The 27,347-nt window shown below is 43.6% G+C and overlaps 1 protein-coding gene and 1 long non-coding RNA gene across 2 annotated transcripts in view; one reads left to right on the plus strand and one right to left on the minus strand.

Moving 5' to 3' along the window:
* The window catches only part of SERPINE3 (serpin family E member 3), a 30,831-nt gene extending 10,581 nt beyond the window's left edge, over positions 1-20,250 (minus strand). The window contains exons 1-5 of the mRNA XM_008529672.2: positions 19,904-20,250; positions 14,428-14,658; positions 12,420-12,617; positions 10,260-10,458; positions 3,175-3,275 (exon numbers count right to left, since the gene is read on the minus strand). Of these exons, the coding sequence (XP_008527894.2) occupies positions 3,175-3,275; positions 10,260-10,458; positions 12,420-12,617; positions 14,428-14,658; positions 19,904-20,159 (985 nt within the window). The 5' untranslated portion in view covers positions 20,160-20,250. The remainder of the gene's footprint in view (positions 1-3,174; positions 3,276-10,259; positions 10,459-12,419; positions 12,618-14,427; positions 14,659-19,903) is intronic.
* LOC103557261 (uncharacterized) lies at positions 3,851-13,516 on the plus strand. Its single transcript, XR_011528056.1, has 2 exons — positions 3,851-4,006; positions 12,392-13,516. It is a non-coding gene; the product is annotated as an uncharacterized lncRNA (long non-coding RNA).
* Positions 20,251-27,347: the final 7,097 nt, after the last annotated feature.

The raw sequence follows: 27,347 nt of genomic DNA on the forward strand, positions 1-27,347 counted from the left end.
TGAGGCTATGAATTTGCTTCCCTGCCTAGGTGGGATGGTAGAACAGGCGCCACTGCTGGTATGGCCTATTGACTGGGGACCCAAATCAGACAGAACTGCCAACTGAGCTCTCTGGCCACATGGGCCACCAGCATGGCTCTGCAGACGGACATTGCTGTTGGCTGGTGTCTCTGCTTGGGTACCACTGAAAGCAGGAACACAGTCTGCCAAGGTATGAGCGCTGGTTGCTATAAGCCTCACCTTCCTTCTCCATCTCTATCTGATCCCCAGTGATTCCCATGAGGCAAGGACCTAGTGGACCTCCAGAACATCCTGCAATACAGGTGAGCTGGATGTTCATCTTGAGCTCTTTTTTCCCACTGGAGAAACTGTAGGCTCGGGGGGGGTCCCTCTTGGTGTAGTGCTGTGCCAGCCTGAAAGAGGGGTGACGTGATTAGATGGTGACCATTCCTCTTACCTTTCTAATGTGGTCCTTCTCAGTCTCTGTGGTTCGGGGGATGCTTCAGCCTTACCCCTGGGTGCTGAGATTTTTACACTGGTGTCTTATCTGTGGATAGTTGCTAGTTGGTCTTCTTGGGAGGGGGACTAAAGTTGGGAACAACCTATGTCACCATCTTGACGACCAGCTGCAGCTCTGACCAGCCATCTGGTGTAGTATAAGTTAACTTCAGTACACAACCAAACAACTATGGCTGGTTTGCTTGTTTAAGTCATAGTAACAGGGAGCTTGTATTCTTACTGAACAGACATTGGAAGCTAATTACTCACTTATAAAAGTCAAGGGTAAGATAGTTTCTTCAGAGTTTCAAGTTTGTGCACAAGGAGTATTTCTTGGATTAGGAGGCAAGGGTTTGTATCAAAACCTGCTGATCCTATAGAAAGTGGGATTTCTCAAGAAGAGATATTTCTAGCTGGTATCTTTAGTGTAAGTGAAACTGGAATTACTCTTAAAAGCTTCATAGCATGTAGTGTGAAGGATGTCTGGGGAGAAAAATTACACCCTGGGCTCCGTTGGGCCTTGAAATGATATTGAACCAGTTCTTCGGGCAGCAAAATACAATTTGATGCCATGAGGGAAGAGAAAAGTAACTTATAAATGGGGAAGGAGTAAAATGATTCTGGGCTAGGGTTGGCAAACATATCTGTAAAAGGCCAGATATTAAATATTTTAGCCATTGTGGGCCATATGGTGTCGGTTGCAACTACTCAGTTCTGCTGTTGTAGCAGAAAAGCAGCCATAGATGATTTGTAAATGAATGGGAGTGGCTGCTTATTATTTATAAATAAAGTTTTATTGAAACTTTAATAGTTTTCAATAAAACTTTATTTATAAGAACAGGTGGTGGGCCGTCATTTGGTAACCCCTATGTTAGAGGAACAAAACTTTATGGGAAAAGATCATAAGGCTGTTTTATTTTATCAGTAGGAAACATAATGCAAGGTTCACACTTGGCACATGGTACTTCCTTGATAATTATTTAGCAAGCAAGATCCATGAGCCTATAGTTCTTCTGATTTGAACAAATATAAATACACTTGAAATGCATGATAAAAAAAGAGGTTAGGTGTCAAAAAGATACTTTTTAAACTAGGTTGCTTGTTAGATCTTATCAAAGGAGCTTATAGGCCTCGGAAGTCTTTATCAATAGAGCAGCTGTGTGATGTGGGTTAAGCTCAGTCCTATTTGAGGACACAGAATTGATGACATTTTAAGGTAAACTTCTAGGACATAAAGGGAGAGAGATTGAAGAGCTACAAAGGAGCAATAAGTAAGTCATAGTGATTAATTGAATGCAGTGGTGTGGAAGAAAAGGTTAAGAATGGCCCCAAAGTTTTGAACTAGGATGTTTAAAAGAAGAATGATATCACCATCAACAACAGGGATGCCATGGCTGAACTCCAGAGTCACAAGAAGACACTGTGATTGGATTTTGTACATTATTAAAGATAGAGTGCACTCAAGTTCTTCATCCTTTTTCCTTCCTTGCACTTTGTTCCTTTCACTCTAGTCTTCCTCGTTTCCCTACAGTGTCAGATTACACCTGTGTCACTAGGGAAAATTTATGGTCAAGTCATTCAATCAAGTCAACAATATTTGTTGGATATCCAAGCATTTTGGGGGGCACTGCATCCAAACTTGATTATTAGTTTGCTTATCTCTTTGCATGCTTAGTCATGCAGAGTTGGTGAATTTTACATTCTCTAGAAAGATCCCTCCTCCTGTGTTTTATTTGATAAGGAACTTTGCCAGTTAGTCTGTCTGGTCACATCTAAAGTCCAAGCCAAGACTTCTCTTGTGAACCAAATTCCCATTTTTTCTGTGATTGCTTAAGAAAGAAGATTCTGAGTGGAGCTTTAGAAAACTTCTCTGTGCTATGAGGTTCTAGCATTCAAAATAGAGATTCTCAAGCTCATTGTGTTACACAAGGAAAATGTCAAGACCAATGAAAACACCTGCTACAGTGCCATCTGCATACAGATAATTTACTACTATCTAGAGCGAAAACAAACCTGAGCCTTTGGAGTTGGCAATAGTTTAGCCAATGGTCTCCTGAGAGGATTCTGGAAAATAAGGTTCTGGCATTCCACTCTCTTTTAATATTTGATCTAAGTTCCCTGTCAGATCATAGGCAAACACAACTCCTATTGATTAGTGGTAGCATGTCTACTATGGGCAGAGATATTCAATATGGACTCTGGGAAGGATAACATTTTAGGGCAAAGTTATAGGTGCATGGGTAATTTGAAAAAAAAGTTAGATGGAAGAGGGAGAGGAGATACTGGGAAGGAGGGAGGGAGAGAAGACAGAAGCAAAGGGTGACTGTGAGGCTGGCATGACAGCGGGAGATGAGAAAAAAGAGCTCTGTTGTTGCACCAATGTCTCTGGCATGCCCCTGATCACGATGGGCAGACAGAGGGTGAGTTGTATTGTGTCCTGTAGCCATTGACCTCACCCTGAAGGTGGTCTCTGAAAATGGTGCTTAGAGGTCTCAAGAAATACCCCTCCCTGACAAAGTCCAAAGCAAAACTCTTTCTTTTATTCTTTTAAATAATGTTAACACTGGCTGTTTACCACTAAAAGCTCTGTAGAAACAATGAGAATCCCTTCATCAAAGCCTGATAAAACTACCCCAAACACAATGCCAAAAAGTTTGGAAGAAGAACTGTTGTTACCTGAAATTCCTTTCAAGTTAGCTTTGAGTGGATCAAAAAGATCGGTGACTCCCCAAGAATTTAAAATGCTTTTTAAGTTGAAATGATTTTGTATCCGAAATCTAAAAAACAAAAACAAACCATCAACTTTCACTTAAAATTCTCACTCAATATACTTTCATACACACTATGTGCCGTCCAAACTCTCTGACTTGGAAGTCAGGGATCTCCAGACTCATTTCCAGCTTTATCTTTTATCGCTCCTTCCCGTAAACTCTACCCACTGATGCGTCTGACCGCACAGGGCTCTCTCCCACCTCTGTACCTTTGCTCCTGCTGTGTTTTCCAGGTCTCTCCCATCTCTCTTGATTGCCTTTGAATTACTCTTTCCTCTAAGCCCACTTCAATTTTTATCTCCTCCACTTCTTTCCAGCTGTTTTGTGACCTTAGGTTCTTGAAGTCCCATTAATACTTTGTTCTACTCTTTTGATGTATAGAACATTCTTCTTCCTACTACTGTTATTTATGTTGTTGTAAACTACTTGAGGAGAGGCTATCCCAGCCAATCTTTTATTTCCTATTTATAATGAATTTTTACTGCGTGCTTACCATGCGCGGGGCACTCTGCTAAGTATTTTATGTGGATTATTTCATTTCATGTTCACATAACTGTTATTATTATCCTCATTTTTTACAGATGAGAAAACTGAGGCTTAAAGAGTTTAAGAAACTTGCCCAAGAGGACCTAACGAGTGTGTGGTGGAGCTCAACTCAAATTGAGGCTGAGTGCATAGCCTTCGCTCTTGTTGTCTACACTTTGCTACCTCCCATCTCGTGTGGCATCTCACACATAGTAGGTGCAGAAAAGAAGTTGTTGACTATCTGACAATCAATAGAGTGTCTCATTTGATAAGACGTATTTTCATGACTGCTGTGGGCAATGTGTGCCTTTGACACCCAGCGGGGGAGGAAGTCAGGTGAAAGCTTTGCTTTTCCTAGTAAGTCCTGAGGGTGGGAAGAATCAACATACCTTGAACTCTGCAACATTTCCCCAAGGGCAAGGTATTTAACATTTTACTATTGAAGCATCCTTTAAAAGAATTACTGACATTATTTTTCTTTGAAAATAAAAAAGTTCAAAATGGAATTTAGATGGCCTTTTTCTATAAACCACACAAAACTTGTAGGAGAGTAAAAATACTGGATAAAACCATTTAATATCAAAGGTCTCCATTGCTGTACAAGACAATGTGACCAATATTTTAACCAAAAGCATCCAATTTTCTCCTAGATGTATGTTTTGGATCTTCAGAATAGTTTCCAAAAAAGGTATGTGCTTTCTCCAAGCATGCTGATGTTTCTCAAAAAAGTTTTGGGTCACCTCTTCTGAAATGTTCTTAAATACCTAAAACACATACTATGAAAACTCCTACTGCTGAAACATAGCAGTGAAGAGCATGAATTTGGGAATCCAGTGCCGGGGTTTGAATCCTGGTCCAGCCTCTTATTAGCTGAGGGATGTGGGGCAAGTTACTTTACCTCTATTTGCGCCAGTTTCCTCATTTGTAAAATAAGCTTAATAGTAGTGCTTAGTTCTTACTGTTGTGAAGATTAGGTGAAATAATCCTTGTAAAGTGCTCAGAACAATGCCCACTATAGCTCATGTACTATACTGTTACCACTGTGGTTTTATTGTTTCTCAATGATATTGAGAAAGAGCTAAGGGATGTTTGAAGCCAAGTGTGGTGATTATGGTGAGTGATAAAATTGGGTAGTATCATTTTCAGTAAATTAAAAACAATAGTAAAAGTGAGGTATGACTATAAAAGGTGAGAGTGATTTTTTTTGGTATGGCTATGAAGGCCAGTCCAGAAGAAATGCTACAAAACTCTCTTGAATAAAAAACAACGGTCTTTACCAAAATCAGACAAGGACATCACAAAAAGGAAAACTATCTATAGACCAATATCCCTTATGAATATAGATGCAAAAAACCTCGACAAAATACTAGCATCTTGAATCCAACGGCATATAAATTCTACCATGACCAAGCAAGATTTATTCCGGGAATGCAAAGTGGGTTCAACATATGAAAATCAATCAATGTAAAACACCATATAAATAGAATAAAAGACAAAGGCCATGTGATTATCTCAATAGATACAGAAAGAGCATTTGACAAAATTCAATACCCTTTCATAAAAGCAAAAACAAAACTACTCAACAAACTTGGGATAGAAGGGAACTTCTTTAACCTGAAAAAGGGCATCTACAAAAACCCACAGCTAGCATGATACTTAATGGTGAAAGGCCAAATGCTCTCCCCCTAAGATCAGGAACAAGACAAGGATGTCCACCACTTCTATTTAACTTTGTACTGAAGGGTACGCAGGGAAATTACACAAGAGAAAGAAATAAAATGCATCTAGATTAGAAAAAAAGAAGTAAATCTATCTCTGTTGACAGATGACTTGGTTTTGTATATAGAAAATCCTAAGGAATCTATACACACACACACAAACTGTTAAAGCTAATAAATGAGTTCATCAAGGTGGCAAAGTATAAGATCAAGATACAAAAATCATCTGTGTTTCTTTATACTAGCAATGACCAATCTGAAAATAAAATCCCATCTACAATGTACCAAAAGGAATAAAACATTTACAAATACTTAGAAATAAATTTAACAAAAGAAGTGTAAAACTTGTATACTGAAAACTACAAAACATTGTTGAAAGAAACTAAAGAAAACCTAAATAAAATGAAAGATATTCCATGTTTGTGGATTGGAATACTTAATATTGTTAGAAAGCAACGTTCCCCAAATTAATCTACAGATTCAACACAATCCTTATCAAAATCCCAGCTGCCTTTTTGGCAAAAACTGAGAAGCTGATCCTAAAATTATATGGAAATGCAAGGGACCCAGAACGGCCCAAACAATCTTGAAAAAGAACAAAGTTGAAAGACTGAACACTTCCTGATTTCTAAACAAAGTAAAAAGTACAGTAACCAAGACTGTGTCAGACTGGCAGCAGTATAGACATTTATGCCTATAGAATGGCATTGAAAATCCAGAAATAAACCCATACATTTATAGTCAATTGATTTCAACAAGGGTGCCAAGAAAGTTTAATGAGAGAAAGAACAGTCTTTTCAATAAATGGTGCTGAAACAGTTGAATAGCCACATGCAAAGAATGAAGTGGAACCTCTACCTCATACCGTACACAAAAATCAATTCAACATGCGTTGATGACCTACAGACAAGAGCTAAAACTATAAATCTCTTAGAAGAAACATAGACATAGATCTTTGTGGCCTTGGTTAAGCAATGGTTTCTTAGATATGACCTCAAAAATAAAGTACAAGAAACAAAAGAAAAAATAGATTAATTGAACTTCATCAAAATTAAAAATGCTTGTGCTTGAAAGGACACCATTAAGGAAACGAAGAGACAAACCACAAAATGGGAAAAAATATTTACAAATCATTTGTTTGATAAGTGACCAGTATCTAGAATATGTGAGGAAATATTACAACAATAAAAAGACACCCAATTTAAAAATGGCCAAATAATTCAAATAGATATTTCTCCAAAAAAAGATACATAAATGGCCAACAAGTACATGAAAAGATGCTTGACATCATTAGTCTTTAGGGAAATGTAAATGAAAGTCACAATGAGATACCACTTCATACTACCTATAATCAAAAACATGGGGGCTTTCTCCTACAGTTGTTGTTATACACACTTGTGAGGTCAGACGGGCTGCAGCCATCTTGCCTCCAGCCTGAGGAGGAAGGCAAAGCATAGAGGAGGACATTGCTGGGGGACAGAGGAGGTGAATTTGTCCTAACTAATACAACTAAAAATAACTATACAGTTCCTGAACGAAAACTTTACAACATCCCTACTTTTTAATCCATGTTTTGGGAAGGCAGTCTTTGTCCTCTCCCTACCTTCCTTCCTCCATGAAGAGGGGCTTTTTTAGAAAAATTGTGGTAAATACACACAACATAAAATTTGCCATTTTAATTATGTTAGGTGTATAAATCAGTGGCATTAAGTACATTCACATTGTTGTCCAACTATTACCATTGTCTACTCCAGAACTTTTTCATCAACCCAAACTGAAACTCCGTAACCATTAAACACGAGGAGGGACTTAAGAAAAAAAAGGACAATAGCAAGTGTTGACGAGGATATGGAGAAATTGGAATTCTCATACATTGCTAGTAGGAATGTAAAACAGTGCAGCCACTTGGAAAACCGACAGTTCCTCAAAATGTAAAATACAGAGTTAACACATGACCCAATAATTCCATTCCTAGGTATATACCCAAGATAATTGAAAACATATATCCACACAAAAATGTTTGTAGTAGTCAAAAAGTGGAAAAGTGCCAAAACACTTTCTGGGGGGAGGGGGAATGCAACTGACTGCTAGTGAGTATGGAGTTTCTTTTTGAAGTGATGAAAATGTTCTGAAATTAGATAGTGGTGATGTTCATACAACTCTGCAAATATACTGAAACCCTCTAAATTGTACACTTTAAAAGAATGGATTTCGAGCTAGCCCTGATGGCCTAATGGTTAAAGATCTGCGCGCTCTGCTTCAGTGGCCCAGGTTCAGTTCCTGGGCGCAGAACCACACCACTCATCTGTCAGTAGCCATGCTGTGGCAGCTCACATAGAAGAAATAGAAAAATTTACAACTAGAATATACAACCATGTACCGGGGCTTTGGGGAGGGGGGAAAAAAAGGAGAGAGAGGAAGATTGGCAATAGATGTCAGCTCAGAGTGAATCTTTCCCAGCAAAAAGAAGAAAAATAAAGAATGGATTTATGATATGTGAATTATAGCTCAGTTTCCAAAAAAAGGAAAGAAAAAACCCTTAGAAAAGCATAAACCCTGCATGACAATGATCAGCACCTCCTTGAAGGAAGGGCAAAACTCATTTTGGATATGAGAGATCTGGTGGACTTTAAAAATACATATATCACTTCTGATATTAGGAAAAAAATGCTCATGCTTAGCTTCCTACTTTGTTGACCTAAAAACTAAATGTGTTATTCATTAAACAAGTATATATTTGACGTTATTAGTCTTTCTTGTAGGGCATTACGGCATTATGGATATAAGTGACCCCTGTTACCACTCGTTGATTTTCTTGATTATTCTTTTGGGATGATAATGTACCTAAAGAAGACTAATAGTCCCTATACTTTTTATTTTATTTCTTTATAAATAAATAAAAGTTTACTTTGGAAGCTAGACATCATAATTCATCCAGAATTTACTTGCTTAATGATGTTTTGCCACACAAGTTTCGCGTTGCTACCCATGGTATGCACAAGGTTTTGCTCTTGCTAAATGAAAAATTCAGGCTGACTACAGAACAAGTCATATGAAATGATGAATGATTTGTGGAACTAGAGCTAAATGCTTACCCAAAAGCTGACCTGTGTCTACTATGGTCCAAAGTTTTGTACCCAAATCTAGACCTAAAATAGTTTTAGCTTCTTTCTCTATTTATTCCCTGAAGGGTTTAAAGCTAGGTTTTCGTTTTTTGTTTTTTGTTTTTTTTACTTGGTTCATTTGGCTTGTGAAATAGCCTTATTTCCCTAAACACTTCTCTCCTTCTCAGACAGCAGGTTTGATAGTCTTAGCGAAATAAAAAAAATTTATCAGGATGAGGTCAAATGTTAACTACTACTTGTGTTACTATCATCTCTGCCTTCCCGTCCCTTCCCTGTCCTCCAGTGTTTTTCAGGATCATTCCTCAGGGGATTGCAAGTTCTAAAGGCAGAATCAGTGACAGTGGAGGGTCCTCAGTGGAGCAGGCACCTCCCTGGGCTGTCTTCCAGGAGGAGGCCGGCATCTGTCTCCTAAACTCAAAGACTGTGGCAAATTCCTGCACTAGGCTGCACTTTCTCTCTGCTTTTAGCAGTGACAGCTCCTCTTCCTTCTCTGAGCTTCTATCAAATGTAACAGAAAGATTAAGGTTGCTTCTGCTCCTTGCTAGAGAGACCTGTTGAAATATCCAGGCTCTGTGCTTTGATTTGGGGTCCAAATATTTGGCTTGGAGAGACAGGATTTATGTTAGAGTTGAGTTCTCTTTCTGCCCTGGCTATGCCAGATCCCACTTTAGCCCTTGGCCCTTAACTCACTAGGGTTCTCCTTGTGTGTTTTTATTCCACTGCTTGAATTTATTTTTAACTCCTTTAGGGAGCATTGCCAGGGCCTCTGGCTCAGCACTGCTGAGAGCCTGGTGAGTGGAGAAGGCCAGGATGGCCAGCGGGGAGGAGCATGAAGAAGCCACACGCTGAACATGAGCCCTCGGACAACATTCTTGGCTCAATGCTGGTCTACAGATTAATTCTAAATTCACTCTGATTTCAAGTGTACCAAAAAAACTTATCATTTAAGGAAGTTCAATGAGGAGTCCTTTTGTAAAGTAGTGACTTTTGCAGATAGGTTTTGCCTTGGAAAAGCAAAATCAAGTGCCATCATTTAACTTTTTGACAATTTGTATTGGTACCTGTTGGGTTTTCTTAAAGAAGGGGTCACCTCTATTTAGAAAGAAGGAGAATCTTTAGCACAGAGACTTAAAGTCTTGAATTTTTATGCCTTAATTCTGATCAGAATTACATCTCTATTTGCTCAGTTATATTAGCTATCTTGCCTTTTTGGTTCTGGAAAAATGACAGTTGTGTACTCTAAGGATATGATAAGGCTTGGGGCACATTCCTCCAAGGGAACTGACTGCTCTTCTTTCCCTGCCCAGAGAACTGGCTGTGGCGTGAAGCTGGAGTGGGTGCCTGGGGGCTCCAGCCTGACCCAGTGAAGGCAGAGCATCTCCTCTTAAGAAGACCCCAGGAAATTAGTTCCTTTCAGTCAGTGTCATGAGTTAATGAGCAGTGACTCTCAATGGACCTGAACTCTAGGCTAGCTCCACTTTGGCCAAACCTCTAGGGGTACATTAGGTGAGTCAGCCGAGTGGTTAAGGAGGGACTTGAGTCAGACCGCCTATGTTCTAATCCAGGCCTGGTCGGCTGGATTAGGCTGCAGAGCAACCTGTAAGGAGGACACAGCTGCTCACCTGGGCAGGAACACGTCCATCCTGGCTCTCCTCAGGCTGGAGGTCCAGATGTGGATGATGCTGGGTGTAAGGTGTGGCTCAATGTGGGCCAGTGGGGTGTCTTTGTCACGGGGCAGCACCAGGAGCAGACTCGCTGTGCTTCCCAGGTAAGGCAGCTCCAGTACCCCCACCTGATGGCCCGCTGGGTCCCGGAACTGGCCTGGAGGTTCAGTGGATGGGGGGTTAGTTTTGTCCCAGGAGCTAGGGGAACCAAACAGTGCCAGGCCCTGGAAGGACCAGCTCACAGAACTGGAAACAATGCATTTTGTTAACAAGGTGTCCACCTCACCCTCAGGAAGCAGTTTGAGGCCAAAGACTGCTGGGTGCTCTGGTCACCTTTCTGATCCTAAGGCCTACAATCTCTAAGATACCCTAACAAGGCTTGAGTCCCAGGGCCTGCAGTGGCTGGGCACAGTGGCGATGATGGCACATGGGAGAACAATACACCCTGTCTTACAGAGGCAGTCACTCCAGTCCTGGCCTAGTGTGGTCATGTGGGGACCCAGGCTCTTTGTGCTAGATCTTCCTATCTTTCAACCAAAGCTCTAAACCCAGACGTTCAATGAAATTTCCCAATTTTTAAAACACTGCGTAGGCCTAACAAAGCATGAATCCAGGCTGGATTTGATCTGGGGGCTGATAATTTGTAACCAGTGACCTAAACAAATATGTCACAGGATGGGCACCTGGCAGCTTGTGGGCAATGGCAATGGCTGAGTGAGGACAAGTCCAGCCCATTGGGCAGAGCATGATTTTGGAGGCATGTGATGATGGTCCAGGTGGCAGCAGACACAGATGGCCAGAGACGGGGCGCCCCAGTGAGGCTTGCTGGTGAATGCAGAGGCAGTGGCTGGACCTAGTGATGGGAAAGGAGGACAAGGAATATGGAGCAATCCAGGTGGGCTGGGGAGAACTGGCGGCCTGGGGCAGCTCCAGCCTCGGGTGGAGCTCCAGACAGATCCCTTCCCGGGGAGGACAGCAAGGCTGGCCCTAGCATTGTGGGATGGCAGACCTGACTGGCTGCTGAAGCAAAAATCTTAGGCTTAGTGGGGAAAGATAGGGGCATGGTTCCTACTCCTTACTTTATCTATTCAATAAATATTTGCTCAGCATCCATTAAGTGCCAGCTACTGTGCACTGCACGCTGGGTGTTAAGAGAAGAACAAGAGTGTCATAGAGCCCCCCTGCCACTATGTAGCTGACAGTCAGATGAACCAGCCTGGGTCACAGAGGCAACAGGAAAGTATTAGGAACAAGAACTACAATACATCTTAAAGGGATGATTACTTATCCAATAGACGTTCTTCTCTTCTCATCTTACTTGACCTCAATTAAGAATTATTGGTTGAATAAACAAATGAATAAATTCACTGAGCACTCTGTGAGTCCTGCGTGGAATCAGAACAGGATGACCAGCAAGTTTTCTAAATGCCAAAGTTCCTGAAACACTGATTTAAGTCTCACTAGCTTTTTCCTGAATAGGAAACTAATTAGTCCTACAAGCTGGAGGGGGCTGCACCTGCAAACGAGGGCTGCCAGGTGAGACTGAGAAAGGAGGTGTGTAGGGGCAGGGTGCTGGGGTCCCACTGAGGTACACACACCACACACCAGTCTGCCGGGATGGGGGCTGCCAGGTGCTCACTGGTGCACCCCCACTCTGACCAGGATGAGTGACCATCAGGCAGAACAATGGTATTTTAGGACCGGTGGCACTTTCAGTGTGGTCATACTCCTGAGAGCCTTTTAGACTGGACTCTCAATTTCCCATCTTTTCTCAGCACCAAAGGTGAAGCGGGTGTTCATTTTATGGAGGTGCCTCCCAAGGGAGGGGTTTGGTCCAAACGTCTTTGGTTTGACACTAACTCCTCCCTTTACTAAGTGAGGAGGGAAATGTCAAGCATGAAATTGGGTTTCTCTTTCACATCTGCTTCCTTACCTTCCTCAGAGTCTCCCGGCTCCCTGGTCTTTCCTTACGCCACACCCACCATATGGCAGAGAGAACCACAGAGAAACTCAGCCTGATCCTTTGAGAGCAGAGACCTGGCCTCCTCTCCCCGCCCGCATTCCTCTCACCCTCGTGTTCCTCTCACTAGGCAGCACGGCTGTGGGGAAGAAGCTCACCGTAGTTGACCTCGGCCATTTGGTACATCGTGGGGACCCGGAGAACACGGCCCTGGGCGCAGGTGAAAGGCAGGAGCTGAGTGTCCGTGGAGGAGAATCTCTGCCGCCAAGTGCTTCGGAAGGACATGGTGCTCACCAGCGCCAGCTGAGCAAGTGCTGCGTTGCCGCGCTCCCTCATCGAGCCACCTGGGCCCTCACCTGCAGGTGGAGAGGGACTGTGTTGCGGACACCTGTGCATTCTCTGGGGGGTGCTGAAGCGTCCCTGAAGTGGGCTTTGTAGCCTGCTTGTTACTATCTATGAGTTGTGGAATTGTAGTGTTTGTAACTAGCTGCAGCTGAAGACCATGCTTGTATTCTTTTCTGAACAGGTTGGGATGCTCTGCTGGTTCCAGCAGGTTCCAGCTGGTGCAGTTTCCCAGGAGGCATCAGGTGTGCACCCCTGAGGCAGACCCCTGGGAGGGCCTGGGTGCTGTGATGGGAGATGCTGCACGATGTTATCCCCACCCCATCGCCCTGGCTGCCAAGCCTCATTCCTGGCAGGGCCTCTGCTCAGACAACTTTCATGGTGGGGTCATTGCGATTCCATGTGTCACCAGAGAGAGCAGCAGCCTGAGTGCCCCTCAAGGGACAGCTTTTGTCCCAGCCCTTTATTTATTTAATAAACACCTACTTTGTGCCGGTCTCTGTTTAAAGGCTTTACAAGCCCTCACTGACTTCTCCCAACAGTCGTTTTGTTATTCCCAGTTCTACAGATGGGGTCACCAAGGCTCAGAGAGGTTGTGCAAGGTCATGTACTTGTGAGGGGAAAAGCCACTATCTTACCAGTTGACCAAGATAGAAACCTAGGATTTGAACCCAAGCAACCTGGCCCCAGACTCCAGGCCTTTCAGGGCCACACCGATTGCCCCTCTTTCTTAGAGGACAATCTGCCCTGGGGGTTGAGAGCAGCTAACTGTGGCCTTGGGTCCCTGGCAGCACAACCAGAGGAGACAGGGAATTAAAACATTTTAAAATAAATTGAAAAGATACTGTGAAAGAGAGAAAGAGGAGGAAAGCTTCTTATCAATAAAGATCTTCATGTTTGCATTTTAACTCTGCGCACCTTGTCCATGCATACTTTGTTCTCAGTTCAATCATAAAGTTCATATCACCTTCTGTTCTGCGTTTTAAACAACACTGGGTTTTGAACGTTCTCCCTATTTCCAGTGACCTTTGTAATTATCAAAGATGCTGGAGACAGACTACCTGGATTAGAATCCTGGCTCTGCGGTCCCTGGATGGGAGACCCAATCTCTGTGTCCCAGTTTCTCCGTTTGCAAAATGAGGATTTTCCCTCCTAGGATTACTGTGAGGGTGAACTGGGATAATAAACGTGGAGGAGTTAGAAGAGTGCTAAATAAATAAACTGAGCACTCAGCAAACGTTGATAATTTTCATTGTCTTTAATAACAATTACAACCGCATCATACACAGGTGCTGTAATTCACTGAATCATCCCTAATTGCTGGACAGTTAGGTTGTTTGTAAATCTTTTTCTTTGATAACACTGGGCTGAGCATCTTATCATATAGCTTTTTCTTCTCTTGAATTATTTCCTTAAGCTAAATTCCCAAGAAACCACTTTTTTGGGCTCCTACTGCATTTTGCTGTCACAGGGGGGTTAACTGTAGGTGACAGTAGAGCTCGGAGGGACTCACTTCCGGGACAGTTGCATGGGTCAAAGCCTGCAGGGTTCCCTGGAGGTGGGACACTCTGAAGAGTCCTTTCTGTGTGAGTGGGTGTGCGCACGTGTGAGTGTGAATGACTGGGTTGGGGGGGAGAGGTAGAAGGGGGCCAAGGGTCAGTTTGCTTGCTGCATAGAGGACGTCATTCAATGTAGGCTCCCCCAAGAGGACAAACTTCTGTTGCAATAGAGAGTGGCCTGAGTACCCATCCTCATGGCTTCTGGTGAATCTGTCTTTATAGCCCTCTGACTTTAGCCTCACTGAGGCGGATGGTTTTCTTTTACCTGCAGTCTGCCTGGAGGCCCATTCATCCTCCTGGATGGCGCTGATGGGCTCACTGAGGTTGGCTGGCTCCAGGCTGCTGTTGGCCCAGCGGGAGACCTGCTCCACAAAGCAGGGGGAGAGCGTCGTTCCCACCTGCACAAAAAGGGTACAGGCCAGCTCCATCCTGGCGCCTTGGCTGGAGTTGGGTAGTGTGGCATAAACGGCGTGCAAGAACTCTTTCACCCTTTGGTCTGTGAAAAAGGTGTTGGGATAAATTGACACTGGTGAGTGTGAGTAGGGAGTTAGCACAACTCTGTTTGCACATTGCATTGAAATGGGGCCTCAGCACCCCCACTCTGCTTTCATAGGGTTCCTCCACCATGTACAGTCAATCTGGAAAAGTCATAGCTAAATCGCTCAGGAATTAGCCTGTATCCACAGATTAGAAGTTCGGGGAAAAACCCATGCCAGATCTAGAAGAAATCAGGCTGTGATTAAGTCAAATAGAAAAACACTACCAACATCCCAGAGGCTATTCTTTCCTAACTTTCAGAGTCAAAAATGTTGACCAGTGCTAGAATAGAGAAAGCTGGGAAAACCGCAGGTCTGGTATGCAGGGTGATGGGGCTTCGAATAATGACGAAGTCAACCGATTTTGGGGAACCTCACAAGTAACAATGATGCACGGTGGCCGGGTTGTTGAATTGTCAATATATCTTGTGCAGCTCCTTAAATCCATTCCCAAGACTGCATGTCATAAGCCTGAGTGACAATTGAATGCAGCCTCTTTTAGAACTATGCCTTCAATTTGAGAAACACAGAGGACAGGTAAGAACGCTTCTCATTCCCCATCTCTCTAAGACCCAGCAGGCAGCTCGTGTTATTAATGTCAGCGAGAACCTGAAAGAATGTTGAGGAAATAATAAGCAATTGAGAGAGTCGATAGTTTCCGCCTTCTTCATGGCAGCTGACCTTCTATTTACTTACTACTTACACAGGAGATTGCTTCCTTCCCTCCATAATCAATAGCGGATTTTTTTTTCCACACTGTTACTCACAAGCTGCAGCTCCCATCCTCCCCTAGGCATCCGTAACCGGAGTGAGGCCTCTCACACATGGTAAATGAGGATACAGCTGAATATCCCAAGCTCCTTGCTCCTGATACCTGCAAGCTGGGCATTTCCAGGCATCAGGTGCCCTTCCTGTGCAGGCTGCTCTGGAATGTGGCCGCCCCCTTGTCCTCTGGGCCTCTCCTTCCTCTTAGTCTCAGCCCTGTGGCTCTCCATGAATCTCCCCTGTGAGATGCATGCTTGGTACCCTCTTCCTGCACCACCTTGCCCCATCTGGCTCTTCCAGGGCTCCTGTTGAGATGAATCTCTGATTGGTTTGGGGTCCATCCACTCTGACACCCTTCATGTCCCAGAGGCCAGGCCAGGAGGCAGCAGCAGATCCCCGACTTGCCTGGCCAAAGTCCTCTGGGGTGGGTAGGACGAGGCATGGGCACCCAGAATACACCCTGGCCAGGGCCCCCCGCCACCAGGCTGCAGACCACAGTTGCAGACAGATTTCACTCGACCACAAAACTTTCACTACCAAAGCAGCTGCTTAGAATCTGCAACTGTAAAAAAGGGACCCAGAACATAAATCTCATGAATTACAGCCTACCTCCAGTGCTTGCTTTTTATTTTAACAAAAGAAATAAATGAAAAAATACTTATGATCAGATTTTCCTCTACTGAGGAAGGTCATATGTATTTATAGAACCGTGTCTTTGTAGAATGTTCACTGTCTCTGCAAGAACAAAGTGAGACATTTCTCTGGTCCATAGTGTACTGTGACCTTGGGAAATGGTCACAGAGCTCTCCCCTCTGTCCTCTCACCTGATCTGGGACCAGTGTTCCTTTAGCCAGACACACACATTAAAGTAGCAGAGTAAATTGAGAAATCTTTTCTCCATCCGAGAAATGTGCCTGCCCGTTTGCACACAGGAAGAGCTTTTCTGGGCGCTGCCAGAATATACATCACTAGCATAAAAAATACTGAAGGTTGACGGTGTTCACAGACTCTGTGCTAAACACTCTACATTCACGATCACATTTAATCCTTTCAGCAACCCTGTGAATTAAGTGCTGTTATGATCCCCATTTATAGGAGAGGGAGCTGGGACTTAGACAAATTAATAAACTTGTGCAGGGCCATGGGTTGTGGGAGGTGGTGCTTTACTGCCTTCCCACAGACGGGTGAAGGACAGGTAAGCTGGGAAAGCCTCTTGCTCTTGGAGCACAAAGCCCAAAGCCTCCTATTTTGCTGTATGTAATGTCATGAGTTTCCCAGGTCCCTGTTCGTGATGGGGCAAAAGGGACTGATGACAAACTGCCCCTCCCTCACACCCGGAAAGAGCATCCTGTCACTGCTGGCTTAATTCCTCTCCACCTCCCCCGCCTCCTGCCCACCACCCCCTTCCCCCCCAACCCCCAGGAAGCCATCATTCTTGCAGGAGAGGGGCTAGGTGGCTCTAACAGAATGCTGAGCAGGGAAGGAGGCAGAAGGAAGGAAAAACACGGGGGCTGCAGGAGATCAGGAATGTGGTGGGGGAGGTGTGGAGGGTTTGAGGAGAGGGTCCCTGGGATGGGCAGAGAGTGGGAGGAAAGTGCTGGAAGGAGAAGTGATATTTTCATGAGTCTTGCTGCAGACAGCCCAGCCTCCTAACTGCTTTGCAAGACCAGCAAAGAGCGCCTTCCTTTTTAATGCATTTGCTGAACTGGACTTCTCGAATCTGACACTGAATCTGGTGGGTCCGGACTTTGTAATGTTAATGTATAGGAAATTCTCAAACTACAAGAAACATCTTGGTGATGCTGATGTTTTAATTGCCAGAGAATTAAAAGAGGGTTACGTTTTAGGGTGATGTCTGTAGAGTCTGGTTGTGCTGAGAGATTAATGAGAATAGTCCTGGTGAAAAATAGAGAAGGTAAAGTCCTAATGTATTCATGCAACTGCTCAGTGGCTCAGACCGGAGCTAAGGGAGTGTGGAAAGAACACAGGATTTGGAGTCAGAAAATCTGGAACTCGAATCCTGCCTCCGCTGACTTGCCTGTTGAGTGAGCTGAGTCTTGCCAAATCGTTAACCTCTGGTCTCACTTGTAAAATGGGGCTTATTAATGGCAGCCTATAGATTGTATGTGGTTTCTATGAAGGTCAAATGACATAATGACTCTAAAAGTGAAATCCATATGCAACATCAAACAGAATTCTTTCCCAAGGGCCAGGCCACCTCCATCTCTGAGGCCTCTGCTCCTAGCTTCCATCTTCTGTTTAAGCGAGAGAGCTCTGTTCATTTACCTGGAAAAACAATGGAAATCCCAAGAACTTGGAACATTGGGAAATCATGCGTTGCATGTGGTGAAAACAAGGGTACTCTTTGGAGACACCACTGGTGTCTGTTCTGAATCTCATGCTGTGCTCCTATGACCAGCAGGGGGGAGTCCTGGCAAAGCTCCTGGTTGTCCCATACTGGCTGGGTACTCAGTGGGAAGACACTGCTGATGTGCCCACTGCAAACCTGAAGAGATCTTTCTGTAGATTGAACAGGAGCAATGCCCCAAGACCCTGGGATGTGCTTTGCTGCTGCTTTTTGCAAGTATTTTTGGTCAGTATTGACTTTTAAAAGAAAGACTGGGCCAGAGCAGGTGGTGGGTTCTAGCCTGTTGGATTAAGCAGCACACACATAATTTTCTGAGCTATCTTGGGGCAAACCAAAGTACAGCGTATTCTATTAACTAGAGCTCTGTAAGCACCACATTCCTGTTCATAATAATTAACCATGGCTCCATGAGATAATGAGGCAGTTTATGGCTAAGAAAACAAAAGGTGGGATAATGTTCCACGGAGTTTGACTGTTAAGCATTCTTGACATTTGGTAATTCTTGAATGGGCTCTATGGAAACGCTCTTAATCATGTTTGGTTGGGCAGGTACCCCAACTATATGTGACAACAGAGAACTGACTGTGATCAGTTCCCTTTCTCTGCAGGATAGTGACGCTTACATTTCTCATTTCCCCCAATCCTGAATTCTGTGAGTGTTTTAAGGCTGAAATGCTTGCCCCTCTTCATTTTCCTATTGATTCTTCATAACCTATCTCAGGTGTCCTGTCTTCTGGGGAGCCTTCCTGATCTGCCAGTGGAATAAATCATTCCCTCCTCTGTACTAACTTATTTCAAAGAAATTCACTTACCGCACTGCGTTAGAGTGTATTGCCATGCGCATCATTCCTATGAGACTGAGCGGCTTCCTTATATATCTGGAGGCTGAGTTCCTGGCACGGCACCAGCCCGTGCAGCAGGAGCTCAAGAGAACTTGATGAATTGCATTGCCCTGAATCTAGTGTGGCTGAAGAATAACTCCAGGGACACGTGCATTTCCGTGATACACTTGCTGAGAAAAATTAAGCTCGATAACTTACGTCTGTCTTCAAATAGCCTCAGACAGAAAACATATTTGTCTGTTGGCCACGAGAACTGTTTTGCCAGGGGACAGGGTGTGGATGGAGGGAGATGGGAAGCTCAGCTGGTGCCTTGTGGCCTGACATCTTGAGAGCTAACCTTTACTTGCAACTCAAGATTCTGGCTCCAAAGGAAGCTGTCACCAAGATCATGTTGGTATTAGTTCCTGTACTTTCTAAAAAATATTAATTTACACAACTGTCACTCCCATCCTTTTTTATTGACATCTTATTCTAAGATAGAGAAAAAGAACTTACGTCTGTGAGTGTCTGTGTTAGTGTGGAGTGGGTGGGTTGGTATGAGGTCAGCCACTAAGCCAGAGACCCTGAATCCTGGCCGGGTGTGGCTGACCTGGCATTCATGGGACTCTTACTGCTGTAGGCAGAGCTGTTCTAAAATGCATAAGCACAGCATTATGTTGTTACATATGGCACTGGCTAGAGGTCACAGATTTATGAAAGCAGGTTGGTTAAGAGCATAGGCTCTGGAGCCAGATAGCCTAGGCTGGAATCCCAGCTCTGCCACATACTAGCTGTGTGAACTTGGGCATGTTGCTTAAACTCTCTGTGCCTATATGTTCTTCTATAAAATAGGGATGATAATATGATTACCTACCTCAATAGTGTTGTTATGACAAATAATTGAGTTAATATTTGCAAGATGCTCTGAACACTGCCTGGCACCTTGTAAGCATTATCAAAGAGCTTGAGAAATAAAACTGAAAAATTGCCGTGGAACCTGAGCTTAGAAGGGGACCTTAAAAATCCTCAAGGGTAACCACGATCCAAAGTTTAAGTGCATTCTGCTACATTCCTGCCAAGTGGTCATTATTCTCTGTGTGCCCGCCCTGGTAGCTGGGAGCTCTCCCCTCCGGAGGCAGCCCGAGCGTGTGAGTGAGGAGCACAGTGAGTGTGAGTGTGAGAAGGAGTAGGAGAGAGTGTGAGCATGAGCGTGAGCAGCAGAGTGAGCAGGAGAGCAAGCAGCCCTCTTACCACGGACCGTGTAACCCAGGGCCTCTGCCAGCTGCCGGCCTGTGTTCCCTTGGGCTCCAAATTGCAGGATCTCTAGAGGGATGGACACGCCGACAGGCGAAATGACGAGGTTGTCTCCACTTCTCTCTGCTGCCACGCTCCGGTAGAGGCGAAGTGCGTGCTCAGTCTTCAGAAACATCAGGTCCTCCCGGAGATCGCTGATTCCTCCCGGGAGGCAGGAGTGAAGGAGGAAGAGAGCCAACAGGAGAGGCCCCATGGAGGCAGGAAGAGTTCCTGCAGTTCAGAGGGAGGAGAGGCAGGGTGAGGTGAGAGTGGCAGTCACATCCTGCAGAGATCTGTGCCATCCTGGCTCTGAGTTCAGGGGCTGGGAATGGCCAAGGGAGACGTTCAGTCAGCCGTCTTGGTTACCCACCTCCAGGCTCACCCTGCACCCGGCTGCGTTACTGCATCCTGTTGTGTCTGCATTGGAAATACTCACTGTGAAACCAAACTGTGAGTTGGAAGACATGGATTTTAGGTCTGCTTCTGTCACTTACCAGGTGTGTGATCTTGGGCAAGGCCCTAGTCAGACCAGAAGGAAACCATTATGTTGGAAAAGAAATGTAACAAGTACGTCCTACTCATTTTTCTTGGTATTCAGCCAGCTTATAGCTGTGCCATGTCTGCCGTTAATAATAATAATAATAATAAATATACTGTGTTAAAAGGACTTTATATTTTCTCAGTTAATCATCACAACAACCTTAACAGGTAGCTGCTATTATATTTCAAATACAGAGATGATGCGGTTTAGAGAGCTCGGTGAATCATTTAAGAAAACACATGGGGAAAGAAACAGGCCTGTGACTCAAGTCCTAGTCTTCCATGAGTGTATATAAAACATTGAGATATAAATGCACATTAAAATATTGATACATGAGCTGATTGTACCTAGAATATCAGCATTCTTGTGATGTGAATTATTCTTACAAAAAAGAACACTTTGACGGAGAGCAGAATGATACAAATATAGCTCCTACCACAAAACGTACCCCTCAAAGGAAGAGAGAGTATTAGCTGGCAGTTAATGCAAAGAAGAGAAAAGCAGAGCAAAAAGTGTTGTCAGTGACTCTGCCACACACGCAGCCTGCAGCAATGTTTGCCAAGTGTTCTAACTTTGCTATCATACAGGATTGGTGTGAGCCAGGCCCAGTGCAAAGTCACTTCCTATGAGAAGCTTACAAGTAAACCCACTGGACTCAACCATGTTTACTCCAGATACAGGCCCACAATGGAAAAGCATCCTCTTTTCCCCAACTCTTCCTTCCTGTAGCCAAGCACAAATGCAGCGCTTGGATGACTTGGCATCGTAGGGGTGGGCATGTGCGTGTGTGTGGGTGTCTTTCTGTGTGTGTGTTTGGCGGAAGCAGATCTCAGCCTAGAGTCATTTGTGAAATGAGCCAGTCCCGGTACTCTGGCAGCAGCTATAACCTCCCACAAGGACACTCAACGATCAGACCTTCATGCCCCTGGGCTCCCCATGACCAAATCCCCACCATGGTTCACTGTGGAGGAGCTGCTTACTCACGGACTCTCGTGTGGCACTGTTGTGTTTCCTTGCTTGATTCTGTTCTTGTGGGTCTCCAGCATTAACATGCTCCCCTTTTAAAAAAGTGGAGCCGAATCTGCTTTGAATCACAAGACAGCACAGGGAGGAAGCTGGCAATTGCCGTCTCTGTCGGCGATGTCTCTGCCACTCCGTCCAAATTCCTGGAGCCTGAGGTCCTGCAGAGAGCCAGGGGAAGGAGCACAGCAAAGCCCTGATCGGAAACAGAGCGGGCCTTGGGGAGGGAGCCAGCCACACCCGTCAAGCCTTCTTAGGCTTGTGACCTGGTTGTACCAGCAAGGAACCCCTCATCTAGCCCTTTGTCACTTTGAGGAATTCCACTGATAACTCTGCCGTTAGGGCTTTTGCTGGGTACCAGGTACCTAATGCTTCTCCCCTCCTCCTGTGAAGGAAACAATAGATCAGTCATTGGGCACTTGAAACTTTTAGCAAATGAAATTCTGCAAAAGAGAAAGAAAGCAATGCAAGATGTGGCACAATCAGATTGGGACAGGGTGACTTGCCTTATTTATTATTAATAAAAGTGAATGTACTCATTTATTTATATGTAATATAAGCACTATTAATGATCTTGTTCTTCTCAGATACCACAGTTAATAAATTCAATGACTTAATTTGAGGAGGAGACCATGTCATTAATGAGTAAATGCATGTTTTGGGAAAGTATAAACAGATTCTGTCAAGGGTCTGTCCTTGTGACCAATTCAGCATTACATACATTTCTGTTAAGGTCTTAGGTGTTGCATTAAGTTCAAAATAGATGAAAGGTTATATATTGTTAAAGATTTAAAAAAAGAAGAAGAAGACATTTGGAAATGAATTCAATTCTTAGTAATTATCTCTCAGACACCTGTTAGTGTTAAAAATGAATGAGACTGTTTTTCATCTGACCACTAGTCACTTTAGTAATTCACTTTAAAGCAGAGTTTTATTGCTGACACTCAAGCCTGGGATAGTTTACAGGTCTTAGGATGGTTACAGCTCTATAACTGTTTCACATGAGATCTCCCCAAATCTTTAATTTAGATCTAAGTGCAGTATTGCGTTCCTTGGACTCAGTATGATGAGAGGATAAATATATACAGCTTATTCTATAGCTCCTAGCGAGGACATTCCATCCATCCATCCATCCATCCATCTATCCATCCATCCATCCGTCCATCCATCCATCAAATATCTCTTGCTTGCTTCTTAGGTTCCAAGGTGCTATGCTGGGTCCTGTGGACGTGGCAATGAACCAGCAACCTCAGCCCAGTTCTTATGGGACCTAGAGTCTTGTCCACTGACAGCTGACTTTTGATGTTTATGCTGACGGTTCTTTTTTATCATGAAGATTCGCCCTGAGCTATCTTGTATGTGGGGCATGCTACAGCATGGCTTGATGAGTGGCACATAAGTCCGCTCTGGATCCGACTCGGAGAACCCCGGGTCACAGAAGCGGAGCATGAGAACTTAACCTCTATGCCACTGGGCTGGCCCCTGTGCTGACAGTTTTAAGAAAAAGAGCCGACCGTGAGGAGGACCGTGGTAACTTCCAGAGGCTGTCTCCCAATATTGTGAGTCCCCTGTGACTGCCATTATCTGAGCAGAAGCTGATTTACTGTTTGCCAGTGGTGGGGTTGGGAAGATGCTTGTAAAAAGATTCCCAAATTGGAAAAAGTTCAGGCTATGTGACTTCTAGGAACATTCCTTCCTAACTCTAAGAATTGATCATTCTAAATTGCTTTTAAAAGCCATTCTCAAGATAAAATATGCTAGAGAAACTTAACATACAAAACCATTTCCTGTATAGGTTAAACATTTCAAAGTGTGAATGAATGAAAGATGAACTACAGCTAATTTTCTTTGGTGTGCTCAGCTGTGCACCTAGGTCAGTCAGTGTGTTCTCTGACTGTGTAGGCAGAGATGAATATGCTTGTTTCTACCTTGCTGGGATGTTGGTTACACTGCTAAGGGAGCCTCCATTCTTGGAGGTATTTATTCGTAATTATAACAAGAAAATAGGGAACATTATGACCACTGACTTTGTTCCAGGTACTGTGTTATATACTTTCCATTCACAATTGCAATGAATCCTCACAACAACCCTATGAGGAATGGATTATTATACCCATTTTGCAGATGATAAAACTAAGGCTTGATGAGCTTAAGGTACTTGCCCAAGTTCCAGGTTTGAACCTAGGGCCACCTTGACTCCAAGGCTTGTGCTCCTTGCCACAGTCTTGGTGATGTCTGTCAGAAGCCATGGGGCTCTTGAAATCCTTCTTGCCTGTGGGACTCTAAGACATTTGGTGGCCAGCCCAGACTATTGGTTCAGAATGTGCGTCCACTCTGCCTGCATTCTCCAGGGATGCTGTGTTGAATCACCTGGAGACAGACTGCTCAGAGGTGCAGCACCTTTTTAATCATGACCTTTAATTTGTCACAACCTGATTTCTTACAGGCACAAACAAATCACTTTCAAACCCAGAGGACTACCAAACTAATGTGATAGATAGAAGCACTGCATTTTAATTAGGTTGGAACCTAAGTAAGACACAGACAGCTCCTCTTTGCTGTGTGGGCTGCTTGTCTGGGGTTGTGTGGAGAGAGTCCCCACCGTCTCTGCCCTTGAGGAGTTGGCCGTGGAAAGAGAGCACACTGACCGATAGAGACATGGAAACCAAGGAAAGAAGCTGCAGGGCCCCACTAGACCAAGCCAGAGAGTGTGCAAGGGACCCCAGCACACGATGCTGCGGAACCCAATGAAACTGGCGAGTCCTTCAGGGGAAACTGTGCCCACCCATCCTTCCAGGGGGAGAAGATGGAGGGGGCCACCTCTGGGCTTCTTGCTGCCACAGCTGATGCCTACAACCTGGCCCTTAAGTCTTCCTGGGTGCCCAGTGCAGGGACTCAAAATGAGCAGCTAGACCTTCCTGCCTTTCAGTATGGCATAGTGGAGATAGCACAAAGGCCTGGCTTCAATCACTGCTTCTTACTAACTGTGGACTTTGGGTAAGTCACTGAACTGCCCTGAGCTTTAGTTAGCACATCTGTGAAGTGGGCATTATAATACCTACCTCTCACTGTGAAGCTTAGATGAGACGGCTTCTATGAAGCACCTAGCCTGGTACCTGATAAGGAGGAAAGGCTAAAAATGGCTTGTTCTTTGGATTATGCCCCAATCCCTCCCTTTTATCTGAAGAAAGCACCACTGAGGTCACTTTCACGCTCGCACAGGAAGGGGCTCTGAGAGTCACCATGTAAATGGCTAGGATGTGAATCTGTGCTGTTTTATCCAAAAGTGTCTTTTTGGATGTCTTGTAAGAAAAAGGTTAGACAAGGGGCACTGGACTTGAATTCAGAGCTAATTTTTATCTAACTTGTGAAAAATAAGTCATTCAGTGTTGTCGTGACCTCAGGTGCAGAGGGTTGAGCTAACCCTTCTCAGTTCATGCTAAATCATTGCACCAGCCCACGCAAGACCCCTCCTCGTCTCTTTTAGGAATGTGCTCTTGAAAAATGTGTATTGTTGTTTTGTGTGCATGCATTTTAGACTTACATACATGATTTTATGTTCTACATTTCATGTTCCCTAACGCTTCTCAATAAACACTGCATTTTTAAGATCCATCCATGTGGTGCTATGAATACATCCATTCCTTGCTTCCAACTGCTGGGTGATTCTCCATGGGGTGCAGCTACCACGTTATCTTTATCCATTCTTCGGGCGATGAATGTCCAGGTTGCCTCTAACTCCTTGCCAAAACAAACAGCTCTTGGACATCTTTGTACATGCTGTCTTGTGGACTGTGTGGGAATTTTCTGGATAACATCCCCAGGAAGAGAATTTAGGGATCGTAAGATATATGGCTGCAGACTAAGTTCTGGAAGATCAACGTTCATCTATACTCCAAAACACACCCATCCCCGCCAATACTCGGTACTTCCCAGCTGGCTTATTTTTCTGGTAATAGGTGCAAAACTGTATTGCCTTGTGTTGCTTTGCATGTGGATGATCGGTAGTGATTCTGAGCATCTCGTTGTATGCTTTTTATTTTTGTTTCCTCTTGTGAAATTACCTATTCCTATCCTTTGTCCATTTTTCCATATTGTGGTTGGGATTCTTTCTTGTCGATTTGCAGTCCGTATATAGCATAAATCCTTTGTCAATTGTAGATATTGCAAATATCTTCTCCCTTTCTGCCCATTATCCATTAACTATCATCATGATGTCTTTTGTTGAAAAGAAATCCTCAATTCTGATGTATTTAATTTATTCTTTCCCATTTATTTGAAGTGCCCCTTTTCTCGGATGTTAAGTCCCCATATACACAGGGGTATGTCTCTGAGATCTCTGCTACCTTCCATTGACTGATTTGTCTTTATCAAACTGTTTTCATTATTATGGCTTTAAAATATATCTAATTACATGATAGGGCAAGTCCCTCCTCTTTACTATTCTTTTTAAAGGTTTATTCAGCTTTCCATAGACTTTTATCCCTCCAAGTCAATATTAGAGTAAGTTTATTAAGTACCTCAAAAATCCAACTAAAATTTGATTATGATGGCATGGAATATATAGATTAATCTGGAAAGAATTAATGTCTTAATAATATTAAATCATCTCATCTAAGACTATAGAATGTCTTCTCATTTATTAAAATCATCTTTTATAATAGACTATTTTAAGAAAATGTTAAAGTTTTAAAAATAGAGCACTTGTATGTACTCTTGATTAAATTCATGTGTTTTATACTTTATTGTCATTTAAGAAAATTAATCAACTATTTTTAAAAGTAGGTTTAGGTTTCTGGAAAAATTAAGCGTGCAATACAGAGAGTTCCCAAAAAACCCTTCATCAAACAATCCCCCCCACCAAGCTCCCCAATTACTAATATGTTTCATTGCTGTGATACATTTGTTATACTTGATACATTATTAACTGAAGTCCATAGTTTACATTAAGGGTCATTCTATGTGTTGTATAGTTCTATGGCTTTTTTTTGTGTGTGTGAGGAAGATTGGCCCTGGGCTAACATCTGTTGCCAATCTTCCTCTTTTTGCTTGAGGTGTATTGTCGCTGAGCTAACATCTGTGCTCATCTTCCTGTATTTTATGTGGGATGTCGCCATAGCGGGGCTTGACCAGCAGTGCTAGGTCTGTGCCCAGGATCTGAACCTTCGAACTCTAGGCTGCCGAAGCAGAGTGTGTGAACTTAACCACTACACCACTGGGCCGGCCCAAAGTTCTATGGCTTTTGTCAGACGTATAATATTGTGTATCCACCATTATGGTAACATATGGAATAGTTTCATTGCCCTAAAAATCCTCTGTGCTTTACCTAGTCATCCTTCCCCATTGCCAACCTCCAACTCTGGCAACCACTGACCTTTTCACTGTCTCTATAGTTTTACCAGACATTTTACAGAATGTCATACAGTTGGAATCATGCAGTATGTAGCCTTTTCAGATTGGGTTCTTTCACTTTGTAATATGCATTTCAGATTCCTCCCTGTCTTTTTGTGGACATTGTATGGATGCACCACCGTTTATTTATTCATTAACCTATTGAAGGACATCTTGATTGCTCCTAGTTTTTGGCAATTGTGAATAAAGTTGCTTATGAATTTGTGTGCGGTTTTTGTACGGACATAAGTTTTCAACTGCACTGAGTAAATACTTAGGAGCATGAATGCTGGATCGTATGGTAAGAGAATGTTTAATTTTGTAAGAAACTGCCAAACTGTCTTTCAAAGTGGCTGTACCATTTTGGATTCCCACCAGCAATGAATAAGAGTTGCTATTGCTCCACATCCTCACCAGCATTTGCTGTTGTCAGTGTGTCTGTTTGTTTTC

This window comes from Equus przewalskii, chromosome 16 (assembly GCF_037783145.1).
Source record: "Equus przewalskii isolate Varuska chromosome 16, EquPr2, whole genome shotgun sequence".
Lineage (NCBI taxonomy): Eukaryota > Metazoa > Chordata > Mammalia > Perissodactyla > Equidae > Equus > Equus przewalskii.